General features: G+C 49.5%; 1 protein-coding gene across 5 annotated transcripts in view; it reads left to right on the forward strand.

Moving 5' to 3' along the window:
* NCOA1 (nuclear receptor coactivator 1) overlaps positions 1 to 18,909 on the forward strand; it is a 298,539-nt gene that overhangs the window by 240,610 nt on the left and 39,020 nt on the right. For all 5 annotated transcript variants that reach the window (XM_072143854.1, XM_072143853.1, XM_072143855.1 and 2 more), the window contains 3 exons: positions 7,084 to 7,231; positions 7,439 to 8,744; positions 17,187 to 17,361. In XM_072143854.1, the coding sequence (XP_071999955.1) occupies positions 7,084 to 7,231; positions 7,439 to 8,744; positions 17,187 to 17,361 (1,629 nt within the window). The remainder of the gene's footprint in view (positions 1 to 7,083; positions 7,232 to 7,438; positions 8,745 to 17,186; positions 17,362 to 18,909) is intronic.

Consider the following 18,909-nt stretch of genomic DNA (forward strand, 5'->3'; position numbering starts at 1 on the left):
TACCGGTGCGGTAAAAAGGACCGCCACTCCGCTATACGGCTCGGCCGCAAGAGACCAATAGGAAGGCCCGTGTCTCCATTCCCTCTTAGCTTTAAACACGGCCGCCAAATCTGGCAGCCTGGTCTCCTGCAAAAATAAAATGTCGGCTTCAACGCGGCCGAGAAAATCAAAGGCCGCAAATCTAGCCGCATCAGACTTAATGCTGGCGACATTAATGGACGCCAGCGTCAACGGAGTGGGTGCCGCCATCATGAGTGATTGAGTTAGACGGCTTTCTTTTTACCCATCTTACCACCACCCTCGGGAAATGAACACCCCCTTTTTAGACATATTGTGGTGTCCATCTCCCGCACCTCTGATGCTTCAGGGGCAGATCCAGGACCTGCCCCCTCATCCTCGTCTCCAGACTCTGGGCCAGTCTCCCCTCCTGAGGACCCTGACTCCCCAGGGGGAGACTCGGCACCTCCTGCAGGCTCCGCCACCTCTGTCCCTTCACCCTCAGCCCCTCCATCGGCAGGAGAGGCTCCATCCAGGGCCAGGAATCGATTTGAAAGTTCGACCAGCGGGGGGTCGGTTGCACCTTCCTTGGGTACCTTAGTCAGGGAGGGAGAAGATCTTACACCTCCCTTCTTTTTACCCTTTTTCTTCTTTTTGGCGCCACGCTTACGCTTTTCCTCTAGCCACGCCCTATTATCCTCGTCCATACTCTCATAATGGGAGGAGTCTGAGGACGTGGCACCTTCCTCTCTCTCGATCCTCCTGACCTCCTCATCCAGTACATCATCCTCTGGGGCCTCAGCGACAGGTGTGGTCTCCAGGATAGCGCCAGAGGTTGTCCCAGCAGCCCGAGACTCCCCCCGCTCTCTCTCCTGTTGTCGCTTCTCTAGACGCCTTAGCTGGGCAGGCGTCTTTTTCCTGTCTTTCTTCCCTGGCCCCTCCATTCCTCCGCCTCTGCTAGTCCCCTCCCCAGCAGATTCAGCCTCATGGCTTTCATCCGCTGAGGTTGAGCCCGCATTAGCGACTGTACGGGTGACCGAGATCACCACACAGGTTACACCTAATCTGCCCTGTACAGGATGCAGCGAGATGGCCGACACCCCCACACAACGCACACTTCTGCACGGTGCAGTTTGCGCTGAAATGTGTGGGGTCGCCACACCTGTGACACAGCTTAGGCTGCCCCCGGTAGAAGATCAGGATCCGATCCCTCCCCAGGAAGGCTGATGAAGGGATGTGGGCGACTGAGTTACCTGAACGCCTCAACTTCACCATGAAGGTCCAGGCCCCTGACCAGATACCATACTCATCACGATTTTTCTCGGGTACTCCCATTACCTCTCCATAACGATTCATCCAGGTCATGATGTCAAAGCAAGATAGTGATTCGTTACGGGTAAGATCGGTCACTTTCTTGAGTTCGCTCTGGCGGGACACTGCTTGCACAGCAAAGTCCCGCCACTCGGGCTCGTTGTATCTCAGCTCATAGTTGGACCAGAAGAGCTCAAGCCCCTCCGGCCGAACAAAGCTGATAGCAAACTCAGATGTACCATAGGGATGGATCAAGGCAAAGATGTCAGCCGTCTTGAAGTCCATCTTCAGCAGCAGCTCAACTACCCGTGCCCGAGGGGGACACACATCACTGCCACGCCACCGAAAACGGACCACATTCCTACGGTTATCCCGGTTGTCGGGAGCGACCATTGTGTCTCCCTGCCTCTTTGCTCTCGGAAGGCAGACAGGCCGTGCCTCTCTATCCAAAACGACAAATCAACCTCCTGCCCCGCTACATTGATCGTCCTTTCTCCCTTCTGTAAGGCCTGCAGGAGGCGCCGTTGCAAAAAGCCGCTCCCAGAGCCCAGAGACGAGGATGATGGAACCCTACTTCTCCCAGCAGCGACACTGGCATAGCTCTTAATAGGGGCCGCCACTGGGGGAGCAACCAGACCAACCCCTGCACCCACCACATTAACACTACCCACCTGCATGTTACACTCAGCCGCGCCACTCACACCACCAGTCACTCCATCACCCACCCCCAAAGCTGGCAAAGATTCTGCACCACTCACATTATCCACCACAACATTACTGACTCCCGGTGCATCCTCCGGCAGATCGTCTCCAAAAGTAAAGTCCTGGAGGTGCACAGGGGACTCGAGCCGTCGGATCTCCTCCATCAGCGCCCCTCCCTGGTGGCTGTCACTATCCTCACCCGGGCCGGCAGAACTGCAGCCAGATGACATGGCCGCTTGTCCTGCAGGGGGCCCACTGTACGGCACCGGGCTTTCCTCCTCCATCTGACTCTCTGGCTGAAGCCCCATCAGCCGCCTCTGCTTTTCCTCCTCCATCTCCCGGAATCTCTCATCATTCAGGATCTTTTCTTTAAACGGACCGCTCCTCTCCAGCAGATACACCTTCCTCTCCTCCAAGGCCTGGATGTCAGTCTGGAGCCTGGATATCTCTGCCATAATCTGCTCCTTCTTCCTCTTTGGGGCAGAGCTTGCCCTGGCATGGGCGCACCTGAGCTCCTCCCGCAGTCTCCTCACCGTCTTGCTGGCTTCTTCGTACTCAGAGAGGTGGCCCAGAGCCCGGGAGGCATAGGTGGAAATAGACTCCCGGGTCCTCAGCATTCCCCAGCCCTCTTCACTGAGGTTAGCCTCACCTCTCTGAGCACTCAGCTTTCCCGCGGTATCCAGCTTTTCCGAGGTACCCAGCTTTCCCAAGGTATCCAGCTTTCCTGGGGTTTTGGCGCTTTTTGAAGCCTTAGCTGGTCTGGGGGGGTTTGGAGCAGCATTGCTGCTGTTCCTTGCAGATCTTCTCACCCCCAAGGCTTCCGCAGCGCTGGCCGGTTCCTGGCTACCCCTGCCTCCCGCCGGCCTAGACCGGGAAGCAGGAGCCTGGGACTTACTGCCCTGGCTCATGCCTGGAAACCCACTCCCTCCCTGGGAGAGGAGAGAGCAGGCCCCAGGTGGAGGTGGTTTTCCCTGGAGCTCAGGAGCAGCAGCAGCACACAGCCTCTCACAGCAACAGAGAGTTAACGAGGTAACGAGGCACACCAGAGATGCACTCACTATCTGCTGCTGGTGCAGTCACTGTGTACATACATGACATTACTTATCCTGTACTGATCCTGAGTTACATCCTGTATTATACTCCAGAGCTGCACTCACTATCTGCTGCTGGTGCAGTCACTGTGTACATAAATGACATTACTTATCCTGTACTGATCCTGAGTTACATCCTGTATTATACCCCAGAGATGCACTCACTATTCTGCTGGTGGTGCAGTCACTGTGTACATACATGACATTACTTATCCTGTACTGATCCTGAGTTACATCCTGTATTATACCCCATAGATGCACTCACTATTCTGCTGCTGGTGCAGTCACTGTGTACATACATGACATTACTTATCCTGTACTGATCCTGAGTTACATCCTGTATTATACTCCAGAGCTGCACTCACTATTCTGCTGCTGGTGCAGTCACTGTGTACATACATGACATTACTTATCCTGTACTGATCCTGAGTTACATCCTGTATTATACTCCAGAGCTGCACTCACTATTCTGCTGCTGGTGCAGTCACTGTGTACATACATGACATTACTTATCCTGTACTGATCCTGAGTTACATCCTGTATTATACTCCAGAGCTGCACTCACTATTCTGCTGCTGGTGCAGTCACTGTGTACATACATGACATTACTTATCCTGTACTGATCCTGAGTTACATCCTGTATTATTCCCAGAGCTGCACTCACTATTCTGCTGGTGCAGTCACTGTGTACATACATGACATTACTTATCCTGTACTGATCCTGAGTTACATCCTGTATTATACCCCAGAGCTGCACTCACTATTCTGCTGCTGGTGCAGTCACTGTGTACATACATGACATTACTTATCCTGTACTGATCCTGAGTTACATTCTGTATTATACCCCAGAGCTGCACTCACTATTCTGCTGCTGGTGCAGTCACTGTGTACATACATGACATTACTTATCCTGTACTGATCCTGAGTTACATCCTGTATTATACTCCAGAGCTGCACTCACTATTCTGCTGCTGGTGCAGTCACTGTTACATACATGACATTACTTATCCTGTACTGATCCTGAGTTACATCCTGTATTATACCCAGAGCTGCACTCACTATTCTGCTGCTGGTGCAGTCACTGTGTACATACATGACATTACTTATCCTGTACTGATCCTGAGTTACATCCTGTATTATACCCAGAGCTGCACTCACTATTCTGCTCGTGCAGTCACTGTGTACATACATGACATTACTTATCCTGTACTGATCCTGAGTTACATCCTGTATTATACCCAGAGCTGCACTCACTATTCTGCTGGTGCAGTCACTGTGTACATACATGACATTACTTATCCTGTACTGATCCTGAGTTACATCCTGTATTATACTCCAGAGCTGCACTCACTATTCTGCTGCTGGTGCAGTCACTGTGTACATACATGACATTACTTATCCTGTACTGATCCTGAGTTACATCCTGTATTATACCCCAGAGCTGCACTCACTATTCTGCTGCTGGTGCAGTCACTGTTACATACATGACATTACTTATCCTGTACTGATCCTGAGTTACATCCTGTATTATACCCCAGAGCTGCACTCACTATTCTGCTGCTGGTGCAGTCGCTGTGTACATACATGACATTACTTATCCTGTACTGATCCTGAGTTACATCCTGTATTATACCCCATAGATGCACTCACTATTCTGCTGCTGGTGCAGTCACTGTGTACATACATGACATTACTTATCCTGTACTGATCCTGAGTTACATCCTGTATTATACTCCAGAGCTGCACTCACTATTCTGCTGCTGGTGCAGTCACTGTGTACATACATGACATTACTTATCCTGTACTGATCCTGAGTTACATCCTGTATTATACTCCAGAGCTGCACTCACTATTCTGCTGCTGGTGCAGTCACTGTGTACATACATGACATTACTTATCCTGTACTGATCCTGAGTTACATCCTGTATTATACTCCAGAGCTGCACTCACTATTCTGCTGCTGGTGCAGTCACTGTGTACATACATGACATTACTTATCCTGTACTGATCCTGAGTTACATCCTGTATTATTCCCAGAGCTGCACTCACTATTCTGCTGGTGCAGTCACTGTGTACATACATGACATTACTTATCCTGTACTGATCCTGAGTTACATCCTGTATTATACCCCAGAGCTGCACTCACTATTCTGCTGCTGGTGCAGTCACTGTGTACATACATGACATTACTTATCCTGTACTGATCCTGAGTTACATTCTGTATTATACCCCAGAGCTGCACTCACTATTCTGCTGCTGGTGCAGTCACTGTGTACATACATGACATTACTTATCCTGTACTGATCCTGAGTTACATCCTGTATTATACTCCAGAGCTGCACTCACTATTCTGCTGCTGGTGCAGTCACTGTTACATACATGACATTACTTATCCTGTACTGATCCTGAGTTACATCCTGTATTATACCCAGAGCTGCACTCACTATTCTGCTGCTGGTGCAGTCACTGTGTACATACATGACATTACTTATCCTGTACTGATCCTGAGTTACATCCTGTATTATACCCAGAGCTGCACTCACTATTCTGCTCGTGCAGTCACTGTGTACATACATGACATTACTTATCCTGTACTGATCCTGAGTTACATCCTGTATTATACCCAGAGCTGCACTCACTATTCTGCTGGTGCAGTCACTGTGTACATACATGACATTACTTATCCTGTACTGATCCTGAGTTACATCCTGTATTATACTCCAGAGCTGCACTCACTATTCTGCTGCTGGTGCAGTCACTGTGTACATACATGACATTACTTATCCTGTACTGATCCTGAGTTACATCCTGTATTATACCCCAGAGCTGCACTCACTATTCTGCTGCTGGTGCAGTCACTGTTACATACATGACATTACTTATCCTGTACTGATCCTGAGTTACATCCTGTATTATACCCCAGAGCTGCACTCACTATTCTGCTGCTGGTGCAGTCGCTGTGTACATACATGACATTACTTATCCTGTACTGATCCTGAGTTACATCCTGTATTATACCCCAGAGCTGCACTCACTATTCTGCTGCTGGTGCAGTCACTGTGTACATACATGACATTACTTATCCTGTACTGATACTGAGTTACATCATGTATTATACTGCAGAGCTGCACTCACTATTCTGCTGGTGCAGTCACTGTGTACATACATGACATTACTTATCCTGTACTGATCCTGAGTTACATCCTGCATTATACCCCAGAGCTGCACTCACTATTCTACTGCTGGTGCAGTCACTGTGTACATACATGACATTACTTATCCTGTACTGATCCTGAGTTATATCCTGTATTATTCCCAGAGCTGCACTCACTATTCTGCTGCTGCTGGTGCAGTCACTGTGTACATACATGACATTACTTATCCTGTACTGATCCTGAGTTACATCCTGTATTATACTGCAGAGCTGCACTCACTATTCTGCTGCTGGAGCAGTCACTGTGTACATACATGACATTACTTATCCTATACTGATCCTGAGTTACATCCTGTATTATACTGCAGAGCTGCACTCACTATTCTGCTGCTGGTGCAGTCACTGTGTACATACATGACATTACTTATCCTGTACTGATCCTGAGTTATATCCTGTATTATTCCCAGAGCTGCACTCACTATTCTGCTGCTGGTGCAGTCACTGTGTACATACATGACATTACTTATCCTGTACTGATCCTGAGTTACATCCTGTATTATACTGCAGAGCTGCACTCACTATTCTGCTGCTGGAGCAGTCACTGTGTACATACATGACATTACTTATCCTATACTGATCCTGAGTTACATCCTGTATTATACTCCAGAGCTGCACTCACTATTCTGCTGCTGGTGCAGCATTACTTATGACATTACTTATCCTGTACTGGTCCTGAGTTCCCGCTCTGGAGTATAATTCAGTCTGTATCTCGGCGTTACTACTTACACCATCAGTTCTAACATCTTCCATTCTCCCTCCCCGTTACAGTGATGATGAAGGGAACGGCCTGCAGTCCATCATACAAGTTCACCCTGAGTGATGGGACGGAGCTGAGTGCACACACCAAGTGTAAGCTGTACTACCCTCAGAGTCCGGACATGCAGCCTTTCGTCATGGGAATTCATTTCATTGAAAGGTGATGGAGCGGATTGCGTGTGACTTCTATATTGCATTGTTGTCAGCATTAAGGGGAGCTCCACCTCTGATTTGCTTCTCACTGAACCCAGTTTCTTATATGATGTAACCCCTTTTCCGGTATATCTCATGTCTGTATGAAGGTGGAGACTCCCCTTATGTGATCCCATTATTTCATATATCTTATATACCTTTTGTGTGTTTTTAGGGATCAGAGCTCTCTTTGTAATCCAGACAACACTAACTCAGGAATGTCACTACCCCGACTCAGCCCCTCAATTAACTCTACCATCTCGCCAGTTTCGGGGGTACCCTTCTCTTCGACCACCTCCCCATCCAATGGCAACATGCTGACCTCTAGTATAAACCAGCAGCCAGTCATTGGCCTCCATAATATCAGCAGCTCCAACACCAGCCAAACAAACTATGGATGTTCACCTGGAAGTCAGATTGGAACCAATGTTGCCTTAAATATGGGGCAGGCTGGACCCCAAAACAGTAACAATCTCAACCTCAACAGTTCCCCCATGAGTAGTCCAGGGATAAGTCCTCCTCAGTTCATGTCTCCAAGGCCAAGGGGAAGTCCAGGTTTGGTGTCTCGGCCTCGAGCTTCAGGTAATCCCTTTTCTCCTCCAATGCCTACCATGCACTCCCCCGTTGGGATCTCGAGCAGTGGTTGTAATAATAACAACAGATCGTTCTCTAATGTTCCACCAAATTCCCTGCCTATGCTCAATGATGGACCCATGACCCCAGTGGGGTATTCTTCTACATCTCCTGGTATGGTAGGCGGACTATGCACCAACAACGGGAGGCTCTTTTCTAATACCCAGGCCATAAATGATGGACCTAACAACCAGTCAACCTTTTCCACCACATCCCCCATCCTACGACAGGTATCGTCCCAGAGTTCTCCTGGGAGACATGGTATGCAGCCCTTAAAAATGGAACCCAAGGACAACAGTAGTGATCACAGGGTCGGGGATGGAGATACAAAAAGTTCCTTGGCTGCTTCAAGTCAAAAACTTGTCCAGCTATTGGCGACCACTGCTGAAAGCAAGTTGCGGGAAGGTGACCCTACTTGCAGAGATCCTTTAACTTGTCCTGTTGTCTCCAACTCGAGCTGTGGAAGTTCCTCCAGCGGGACGTGTCCTTCATCTCACAGCTCTCTGACGGAGAGGCACAAGTTATTACATCGGCTCCTTCAAGAAGGGAGTCCTTCAGACTTGAGTACTTTGACTTTAGACCATGACAAGAAAAGTTCTGGCTCTGGCAGTAGTCAGGCCCAAGGAAACACACCGGAGATAAAAGTGGAGAAAAAGGACTCCAAAGACCAGATTCTTCGAAACTTACTGGACAAGGATGAGAAGGATGTGAAGCCAACTCCTTCTTTGAGTCTGGAGGATGTTAAGGTAAAAGTGGAGAAGACCGAGTCAATCGATCAGTGTGTCTCCGCCACCAACACTATGGTGAAGCCGATTCAAGAGGACATAAAGCTGGAGACACATAGGCAGGTAAGAAGATGTTTAGACCTTCAAATACAACCCAATACCCTATGGACCATTGGTCTCCATCCTGACACATTGACAGTTGAGGTACAGGACAATGACACACTGACATTTGATGGTTTGGACAGTGGCACCGTGACATTTGGGGGAAGCACTATGACTATGGGTCAATGTTCCTTTAGAGGAGGCCAGCAGTGCACATGGAGGCTTTGAGACTGCTTGTCATTGTGTTGTCTTTTGGTGATATCCAAATCTCCAGGGTTAATTCCAGGACATGAGTACCTGCTCCCCATCCAGAATCTTCCATATAAGGAATTTTACAGCTTTGTCTTATTCTCTCACTCTATAACATGAGGGTTTCTAATTCAGGAGTTTAAGAAAGCTGATTCTCTACTGCACTGGGACCATTGACTACAAGCCCAGCTTTCCCAATGAACCCTACTGGTCACTGGGGGGTACTGCCTCTGCCCCTCCACCTCTATGTTTGGGTCTTCTCTGTGGCCCGCCATATCAGATTGTCCACCTATAACATATGTACCCTTTTCAGGCTTCATGTGCTGAATCTTTTACATTCTGTCCTTACTAGTCTGAACGCTGGTTTACTCATTTCCTAGCTGTCTTGAATTGGTGGATAGAATCTTCTCACATTTTTCTGTCTGGATGTCAGAGAACTGGTCCAATCTTCTGGGCTGGCGCTCTGACATCTCTTTGCATGCTACTTCCTACCTCCCTTCTTATTTTGAGCTGGCTAGCATTCATATTGATTTATGTATTTTGGATTCTTTTGTCCCTTTGCCTATGGATTCTGTACAGCTTTTGTCCTGCTAGTTATGACCTATATTTTTCGTATACTCTTCAGTGTTTGTAATAACCCGACTTTGCACTTTGAGTGGTTTCATCATGGTTGCACTGTGTCTGGCTCCGTCATGGTGGCACTGTGTCTGGCTCCGTCATGGTGGCACTGTGTCTGGCTCCGTCATGGTGGCACTGTGTCTGGCTCCATCGTGGTGGCACTGTGTCTGGCTACATCGTGGTGGCACTGTCTGGCTACATCGTGGTGGCACTGTGTCTGGCTACATCGTGGTGGCACTGTGTCTGGCTCCGTCGTGGTGGCACTGTGTCTGGCTCCGTCTCAGTGGCACTGTGTCTGGCGTCATCATGGTGGCACTGTGTCTGGCTCCACTGCAGTGGCACTGTGTCTGGTGGTGTCTGGCTCCGTCATGGTGGCACTGTGTCTGGCTCCACTGGGGTGGCACTGTGTTTGGGTTTGTCGTGGTGGCAATGTGTTTGGCTCCAGCGCGGTGGCACTGTGCCTGGCTCCAGCGCGGTGGCAGTGTGTCTGGCTCCGTTGTGGTGGCACTGTGTCTGGCTCCACTGCAGTGGCACTGTGTCTGGCTCCATCATGGTGGCACTGTGTCTGGCTGTGTGTCTGGCTCCGTCGTGGTGGCACTGTGTCTGGCTACGTCGTGGTGGCACTGTGTCTGGCTACGTCGTGGTGGCACTGTGTCTGGCTACGTTGTGGTGGCACTGTGTCTGGCTCCGTCGCGGTGGCACTGTGTCTGGCTCCGTTGTGGTGGCACTGTGTCTGGCTCCACTGCAGTGGCACTGTGTCTGGCTCCATCATGGTGGCACTGTGTCTGGCTGTGTGTCTGGCTCCGTCGCGGTGGCACTGTGTCTGGCTCCGTCGCGGTGGCACTGTGTCTGGCTCCGTCGCGGTGGCACTGTGTCTGGCTCCGTCGCGGTGGCACTGTGTCTGGCTCCGTCGCGGTGGCACTGTGTCTGGCTCCGTCGCGGTGGCACTGCGTCTGGCTCCGTCGCGGTGGCACTGCGTCTGGCTCCGTCGCGGTGGCACTGCGTCTGGCTCCGTCGCGGTGGCACTGCGTCTGGCTCCGTCGCGGTGGCACTGCGTCTGGCTCCGTCGCGGTGGCACTGCGTCTGGCTCCGTCGCGGTGGCACTGCGTCTGGCTCCGTCGCGGTGTCACTGCGTCTGGCTCCGTCTCGGTGGCACTGCGTCTGGCTCCGTCTCGGTGGCACTGCGTCTGGCTCCGTCTCGGTGGCACTGCGTCTGGCTCCGTCTCGGTGGCACTGCGTCTGGCTCCGTCTCGGTGGCACTGCGTCTGGCTCCGTCTCGGTGGCACTGTGTCTGGCTCCGTCTCGGTGGCACTGTGTCTGGCTCCGTCTCGGTGGCACTGTCTGGCGTCGTCATGGTGGCACTGTGTCTGGCTCCGTCGCGGTGGCACTGTGTCTGGCTCCGTCGCAGTGGCACTGTGTCTGGCTCCGTCTCGGTGGCACTGTGTCTGGCTCCGTCTTGGTGGCACTGTGTCTGGCTCCGTCTCGGTGGCACTGTGTCTGTCAAATCTTTGCTTGCTGTCAGTGACTGAGACCCTCCCGGTTTACTTGTTGATTCCTAATTTAATGTGTTTACAGTCATATCCTCTCCATACAGCGCCCCATGCGGTAGACATAGATGATGAGAATGATGGAGGATGATGAGGATGATGGGGATATGCTGCAGCTTCCAGGCCTGACTAATATGTTTTTGAAACTGAACACTTTACTGACGGGAACTAGGCAACAGGCGCCATGGCAATGGGACGGCTCTGAGCGAGACACAGGCCTCATCGTGACTGCAGCAGCGCAACGCTTGTTAGGCCGCAGTCACTTGTGGATGTTTAGTGTCTCCACCAGCGCCCCCCCCCAGCCATATGTCACCCCGTCACCCGCCTATAATCTATACATGGGAGATTAGGGGGAAATAATCCTGGAAAGGGGATTATATACAGACATCACCTCATGTATATTCATCCAGACCGGACCCAAAACCTTCCCAACTCTATCACTGCATCACCCCCATTGTGTCTGACTAATTAATATGCCACAGCACCCCTCTGCCACCCACAGCACCCCTCTGCCACCCACAGCACCCCTCTGCCACCCACAGCACCCCTCTGCCACCCACAGCATCCCTCTGCCACCCACAGCATCCCTCTGCCACCCACAGCATCCCTCTGCCACCCACAGCACTACCCTGCCACCCACAGCACCCCTCTGCCACCCACAGCATCCCTCTGCCACCCACAGCACTACCCTGCCACCCACAGCACCCCTGCCACCCACGGCACCCCTGCCACCCATAGCACTACCCTGCCACCCACAGCACTACCCTGCCACCCACAGCACTACCCTGCCACTCACAGCACCCCTGCCACTCACAGCACCCCTGCCACCCACAGCACTACCCTGCCACCCACAGCACTACCCTGCCACCCACAGCACCCCTGCCACCTACAGCACTACCCTGCCACCCACAGCACTACCCTGCCACCCACAGCACTACCCTGCCACCCACAGCACTACCCTGCCACCCACAGCACTACCCTGCCACTCACAGCACCCCTGCCACTCACAGCACCCCTGCCACCCACAGCACTACCCTGCCACCCACAGCACTACCCTGCCACCCACAGCACCCCTGCCACCTACAGCACTACCCTGCCACCCACAGCACTACCCTGCCACCCACAGCACTACCCTGCCACCCACAGCACTACCCTGCCACCCACAGCACTACCCTGCCACCCACAGCACTACCCTGCCACCCACAGCACCCCTGCCACCTACAGCACTACCCTGCCACCCACAGCACTACCCTGCCACCCACAGCACTACCCTGCCACCCACAGCACTACCCTGCCACCCACAGCACTACCCTGCCACCCACAGCACTACCCTGCCACTCACAGCACTACCCTGCCACCCACAGCACTACCCTGCCACCCACAGCACTACCCTGCCACCCACAGCACTACCCTGCCACCCACAGCACTACCCTGCCACCCACAGCACTACCCTGCCACTCACAGCACTACCCTGCCACCCACAGCACTACCCTGCCACCCACAGCACTACCCTGCCACCCACAGCACTACCCTGCCACCCACAGCACTACCCTGCCACCCACAGCACTACCCTGCCACCCACAGCACTACCCTGCCACCCATAGCACTACCCTGCCACCCACAGCACTACCCTGCCACCCACAGCACCCCTGCCACCCACAGCACCCCTGCCACCTACAGCACTACCCTGCCACCCACAGCACTACCCTGCCACCCACAGCACTACCCTGCCACCCACAGCACTACCCTGCCACCCACAGCACTACCCTGCCACCCACAGCACTACCCTGCCACTCACAGCACTACCCTGCCACCCACAGCACTACCCTGCCACCCACAGCACTACCCTGCCACCCACAGCACTACCCTGCCACCCACAGCACTACCCTGCCACCCATAGCACTACCCTGCCACCCACAGCACTACCCTGCCACCCACAGCACTACCCTGCCACCCACAGCACTACCCTGCCACTCACAGCACCCCTGCCACTCACAGCACCCCTGCCACTCACAGCACCCCTGCCACCCACAGCACTACCCTGCCACCCACAGCACTACCCTGCCACCCACAGCACTACCCTGCCACCTACAGCACTGCCCTGCCACCCACAGCACTACCCTGCCACCCACAGCACTACCCTGCCACCCACAGCACTACCCTGCCACCCACAGCACTACCCTGCCACCCACAGCACCCCTGCCACCCACAGCACTACCCTGCCACCCACAGCACTACCCTGCCACCCACAGCACTACCCTGCCACCCACAGCACTTCCCTCTGCCACCCACAGCAGCCGGTATAACCTGGGGATCTCCTGTATATAATGATATATGTACAGCCGGTATAACCTGGGGATCTCCTGTATATAATGATATATGTACATCCGGTATAACCTGGGGATCTCCTGTATATAATGATATATGTACAGCCGGTATAACCTGGGGATCTCCTGTATATAATGATATATGTACAGCCGGTATAACCTGGGGATCTCCTGTATATAATGATATATGTACAGCCGGTATAACCTGGCGATCTCCTGTATATAATGATATATGTACAGCTAGTATAACCTGGAGATCTCCTGTATATAATGATATATGTACAGCTGGTATAACCTGGGGATCTCTGTATATAATGATATATGTACAGCTGGTATAACCTGGGGATCTCCTGTATATAATGCTATATGTACAGCCAGTATAACCTGGGAATCTCCTGTATATAGTGATATATGTACAGCTGGTATAACCTGGGGATCTCCTGTATATAGATATATGTACAGCTGGTATAACCTGGGGATCTCCTGTATATATTGATATATGTACAGCCGGTATAACCTGGGGATCTCCTGTATATAATGATATATGTACAGCTGGTATAACCTGGGGATCTCCTGTATATAATGATATATGTGTACAGCCGGTATAACCTGGGGATCTCCTGTATATAATGATATATGTACAGCTGGTATAACCTGGGGATCTCCTGTATATAATGATATATGTACAGCCGGTATAACCTGGGGATCTCCTGTATATAATGATATATGTACAGCTGGTATAACCTGGGGATCTCCTGTATATAATGATATATGTACAGCCGGTATAACCTGGGGATCTCCTGTATATAATGATATATGTACAGCCGGTATAACCTGGGGATCTCCTGTATATAATGATATATGTACAGCTGGTATAACCTGGGGATCTCCTGTATATAATGATATATGTACAGCTGGTATAACCTGGGGATCTCCTGTATATAATGATATATGTACAGCTGGTATAACCTGGGGATCTCCTGTATATAATGATATATGTACAGCCGGTATAACCTGGGGATCTCCTGTATATAATGATATATGTACAGCTGGTATAACCTGCAGATCTCCTGTATATAATGATATATGTACAGCCGGTATAACCTGGGGATCTCCTGTATATAGTGATATATGTACAACAGGTATAACCTGCAGATCTCCTGTATATAATGATATATGTACAGCTGGTATAACCTGGGGATCTCCTGTATATAATGATATATGTACAGCCGGTATAACCTGGGGATCTCCTGTATATAGTGATATATGTACAACAGGTATAACCTGCGGATCTCCTGTATATAATGATATATGTACAGCTGGTATAACCTGGGGATCTCCTGTATATAATGATATATGTACAGCTGGTATAACCTGCAGATCTCCTGTATATAATGATATATGTACAGCTGGTATAACCTGGGGATCTCCTGTATATAATGATAGATGTACAGCCGGTATAACTTGGGGATCTCCTGTATATAATGATATATGTACAGCCGGTATAACCTGGGGATCTCCTGTATATAATGATATATGTACAGCTGGTATAACCTGGGGATCTCCTGTATATAGTGATATATGTACAGCCGGTATAACCTGGGGATCTCCTGTATATAATGATATATGTACAGCCGGTATAACCTGGGGATCTCCTGTATATAATGATATATGTACAGCCGGTATAACCTGGGGATCTCCTGTATATAATGGTATATGTACAGCCGGTATAACCTGGGGATCTCCTGTATATAATGATATATGTACAGCCGGTATAACCTGGGGATCTCCTGTATATAATGATATATGTACAGCCGGTATTACCTGGGGATCTCCTGTATATAATGATATATGTACAGCCGGTATAACCTGGGGATCTCCTGTATATAATGATATATGTACAGCCGATATTACCTGGGGATCTCCTGTATATAATGATATATGTACAGCCAGTATTACCTGGGGATCTCCTGTATATAATGATATATGTACAGCCGGTATAACCTGGGGATCTCCTGTATATAATGATATATGTACAGCCGGTATAACCTGGAGACCTCCTGTATATAATGATATATGTACAGCCGGTATAACCTGGGGATCTCCTGTATATAATGATATATGTACAGCTGGTATAACCTGGAGATCTCCTGTATATAATGATATATGTACAGCCGGTATAACCTGGGGATCTCCTGTATATAATGATATATGTACAGCCGGTATAACCTGGGGATCTCCTGTATATAATGATATAGGTACAGCCGGTATAACCTGGGGATCTCCTGTATATAATGATATATGTACAGCCGGTATAACCTGGGGATCTCCTGTATATAATGATATAGGTACAGCCGGTATAACCTGGTGATCTCCTGTATATAATGATATATGTACTGGTGGGATAAGTTATATAGTGATATGGAACGTGCTGGTATAACCTGGGTATTACAAGCTTGTGATGTCCCTCCCTCTTGCACTTCTTCTCGACTGTTTGTTGATGCTCTCATTCTGCTTCCGCCTCTGTAAGATGTGCTGTTCTCTTAATAGGCTCAATATCTCTCTTTATTTGTTCACTTGAGCAGTGTGCGGACGCTCTCTCCTCTCCTCCAGAGCTTTTTCTGCAGCCACTTCAGTACATTTATTGATGATACTTCCTGTGTTAGAAGAGTAAAGTGGCAGGATGGTTTTTTGTGGAGTATAATATTCTGCAGGGAGTTCATCCTTAAAGGGCAACTCCACCTGATACTCGGATATATCTAACGTTCAGGTTCTGCATGTTCTGGTTGGTAATTGTGTCTTGTTTCTTGATTCTCCTCACTTGATACCATTGGCACCCACTGGTGTATAAGACTGTCGTGGGTCCTGGGCTGTATGAATATTATGGCCCCTACAAGTCTGGGGTCACTTCCTACATCTGGTATGAGAATCGGCTACTTCAGGAATGGAGGATGTGTCCCTTCTGCTGCTTCAATCGGCAGTTTCAGTACCTTTGGAGGACCTTCAAAGGTCCTAAAATGGCTCTTGTTTACATGTGTATTGAGAGCAGGATCAGATGTATGAGGATTTCATGGATGAAGGTTTATAAAATAAAATTTGGTGGCACCATATTATAATCCACTAGTGGTGGCCCCTGCAGACATGCAGCTCTCTGTGGCACCCCAAGTGTCGTAACTTTCATGATGCAGTCATTGCAATAAGAATTTGAGTACCGCGTGTTATTAGTAATGCAATTAGCTTAAATTGTGTGCAGCACCACCCTGCAACTTTAACAGCCCACCCAACTTTCATAGAAAGCAGCACTGTCCTTAATCAGTACCACCTAAAACTATAGCATTCATATATATTTGTTTGCAGCACCATCCTTTTCCAGTATATGTTATATGTACCCAAAATATCCAGCTATAATTTATAGCAGCGCCATCCTGCAACTTTGACTCAGTATGTTATTGCATACATATAGTATTTCCTATAGCTGTGTAATTTGATGTGTACCCCAAAAATTACTGTCTTCAGCTTGGTATACGGCACCATCCTACAACTTTTACACCCACTATATGGCTACAGAAAATTCTTGTATCCAAAATCAAGAACACAACTTGCAAATTTAGCGAATTGTCACATGGCAACTCCTTCCTCCTGGGCATCTTAGGTCCGTGCCCACATGGTGAATTTAACGGCTTGTACATATTATCCTGGTAACTTTTTTATCTTTCCTGCAGTTTGCAGCGGATTTCGATCAGCTGGACCAGTTGCTTCCAACACTGGAAAAAGATTCGCCACTTCCGGGATTTGGAGGAACAGACCAGACAGAAAGTGGGCTACCTCTGAAGACTGAAATACTACCAACATCTTTACAAGCTGGTACCGTGGCCCGAACACCCACAGGGCTGAATAGTAAGTATACCCTGAAATGACCACAGGGCTAATGGAGCCGCTTATCTCTGGGATTATTCCTATAGAGACTGTAACATGTACCCTGCCTCTTGGCAGTCCTCATTCCTTGCTACCCAGCTTTCCCAAGAAACAACAAAACTTTTTGTAAAGGATTTCTATTTTCCGGAGGGGGCTTTGTAGGAATATCACATTGCGTCTTGTATGGAAGCGATGGCTGTGACGGCCTTGTCTGGATGGTTTGTATAACATTCACCCCTGAGTGATGACGCCATAAATCTGCCCAGGCTGAGGTGTTTTATCTCATGGAGCTGCTGCTGTGATTTGTATCAGTGACCTGCTAAGAGGAATCAGCATTAATACTCATTTTGGCCCAGATTGGAGGACATAAGGCTGATTTATGGCAGCGAAGGGAGGAAGACGCTGCTGATAGATTGTATGCACTGGGCTGAAGGCTGCGCTAAGTCAATGCACTGTGTCCCCCTCCCCTACAACAGGCCGTAATTCACCCACAGATCCCTATAATAGATCAGAGCGCCTCCATTTGCACACACCCGGGAGAATAGGCGTCTAAAACTGGTGTAATATGTATAAGGATTCACCAAATAGATATAAAATTCACTGTTGTTCTAATAAAAATATTAATATGCACAAAGAAAATCTAACTTTATAATAGATGCCAGGCTTCAGTTATTGAGGAAAAGAAAGTAGGCCTCATTTACCATAGCAACTAATCACAGAACAGCTTTTAATTCTACAAGATGGTAAACTAAATGAAAGCCAAGTTCTGATTGGTTGCCTGTGGTAATTCCATAAAACATATACACAGGAACAGGCCTGCTGCCCCCTCTATACATTACACAGGACTGCTGCCCCCTCTATACATTACATAGGACTGCTGTCACCCCATCTATACATTACCCAGGACTGCCACCCCCTCTATACATTACACAGGACTGCTGCCACCCCCTCTATACATTACACAGGACTGCTGCCCCCTCTATACTTTACATAGGACTGCTGCCACCCCCCTCTATACATTACACAGGGCTGCTGCTCCCCCTCTATACATTACACAGGACTGCTGCCACCCCCTCTATACATTACACAGGACTGCTGCCCCCTCTATACATTACACAGGACTGCTGCCCCCCTCTATACATTACACAGGACTGCTGCTCCCCCTCTATACACTGCACAGGACTGCTTCCCCCCTCTATACATTACACAGGACTGCTGCCCCCTCTATACATTACACAGGACTGCTGCCTTCCTTTATACTTTACATAGGACTGCTGCCACCCCCCTCTATATGTTACACAGGACTGCTGCTCCACTCTATACATTACACAGGACTGCTGTCCCCCTCTATACATTACACTGGACTGCTGCCCCCCCTCTATACGTTACACAGGACTGCTGCCCCCTCTATACATTACACAGGACTGCTGCCCCACTCTATACATTACACAGGACTGCTGTCCCCCTCTATACATTACACTGGACTGCTTCCCCCTCTATACGTTACATAGGACTGCTGCTCCACTCTAT

The sequence above is a fragment of the Engystomops pustulosus genome, chromosome 3 (assembly GCF_040894005.1).
Source record: "Engystomops pustulosus chromosome 3, aEngPut4.maternal, whole genome shotgun sequence".
Classification (NCBI taxonomy): domain Eukaryota; kingdom Metazoa; phylum Chordata; class Amphibia; order Anura; family Leptodactylidae; genus Engystomops; species Engystomops pustulosus.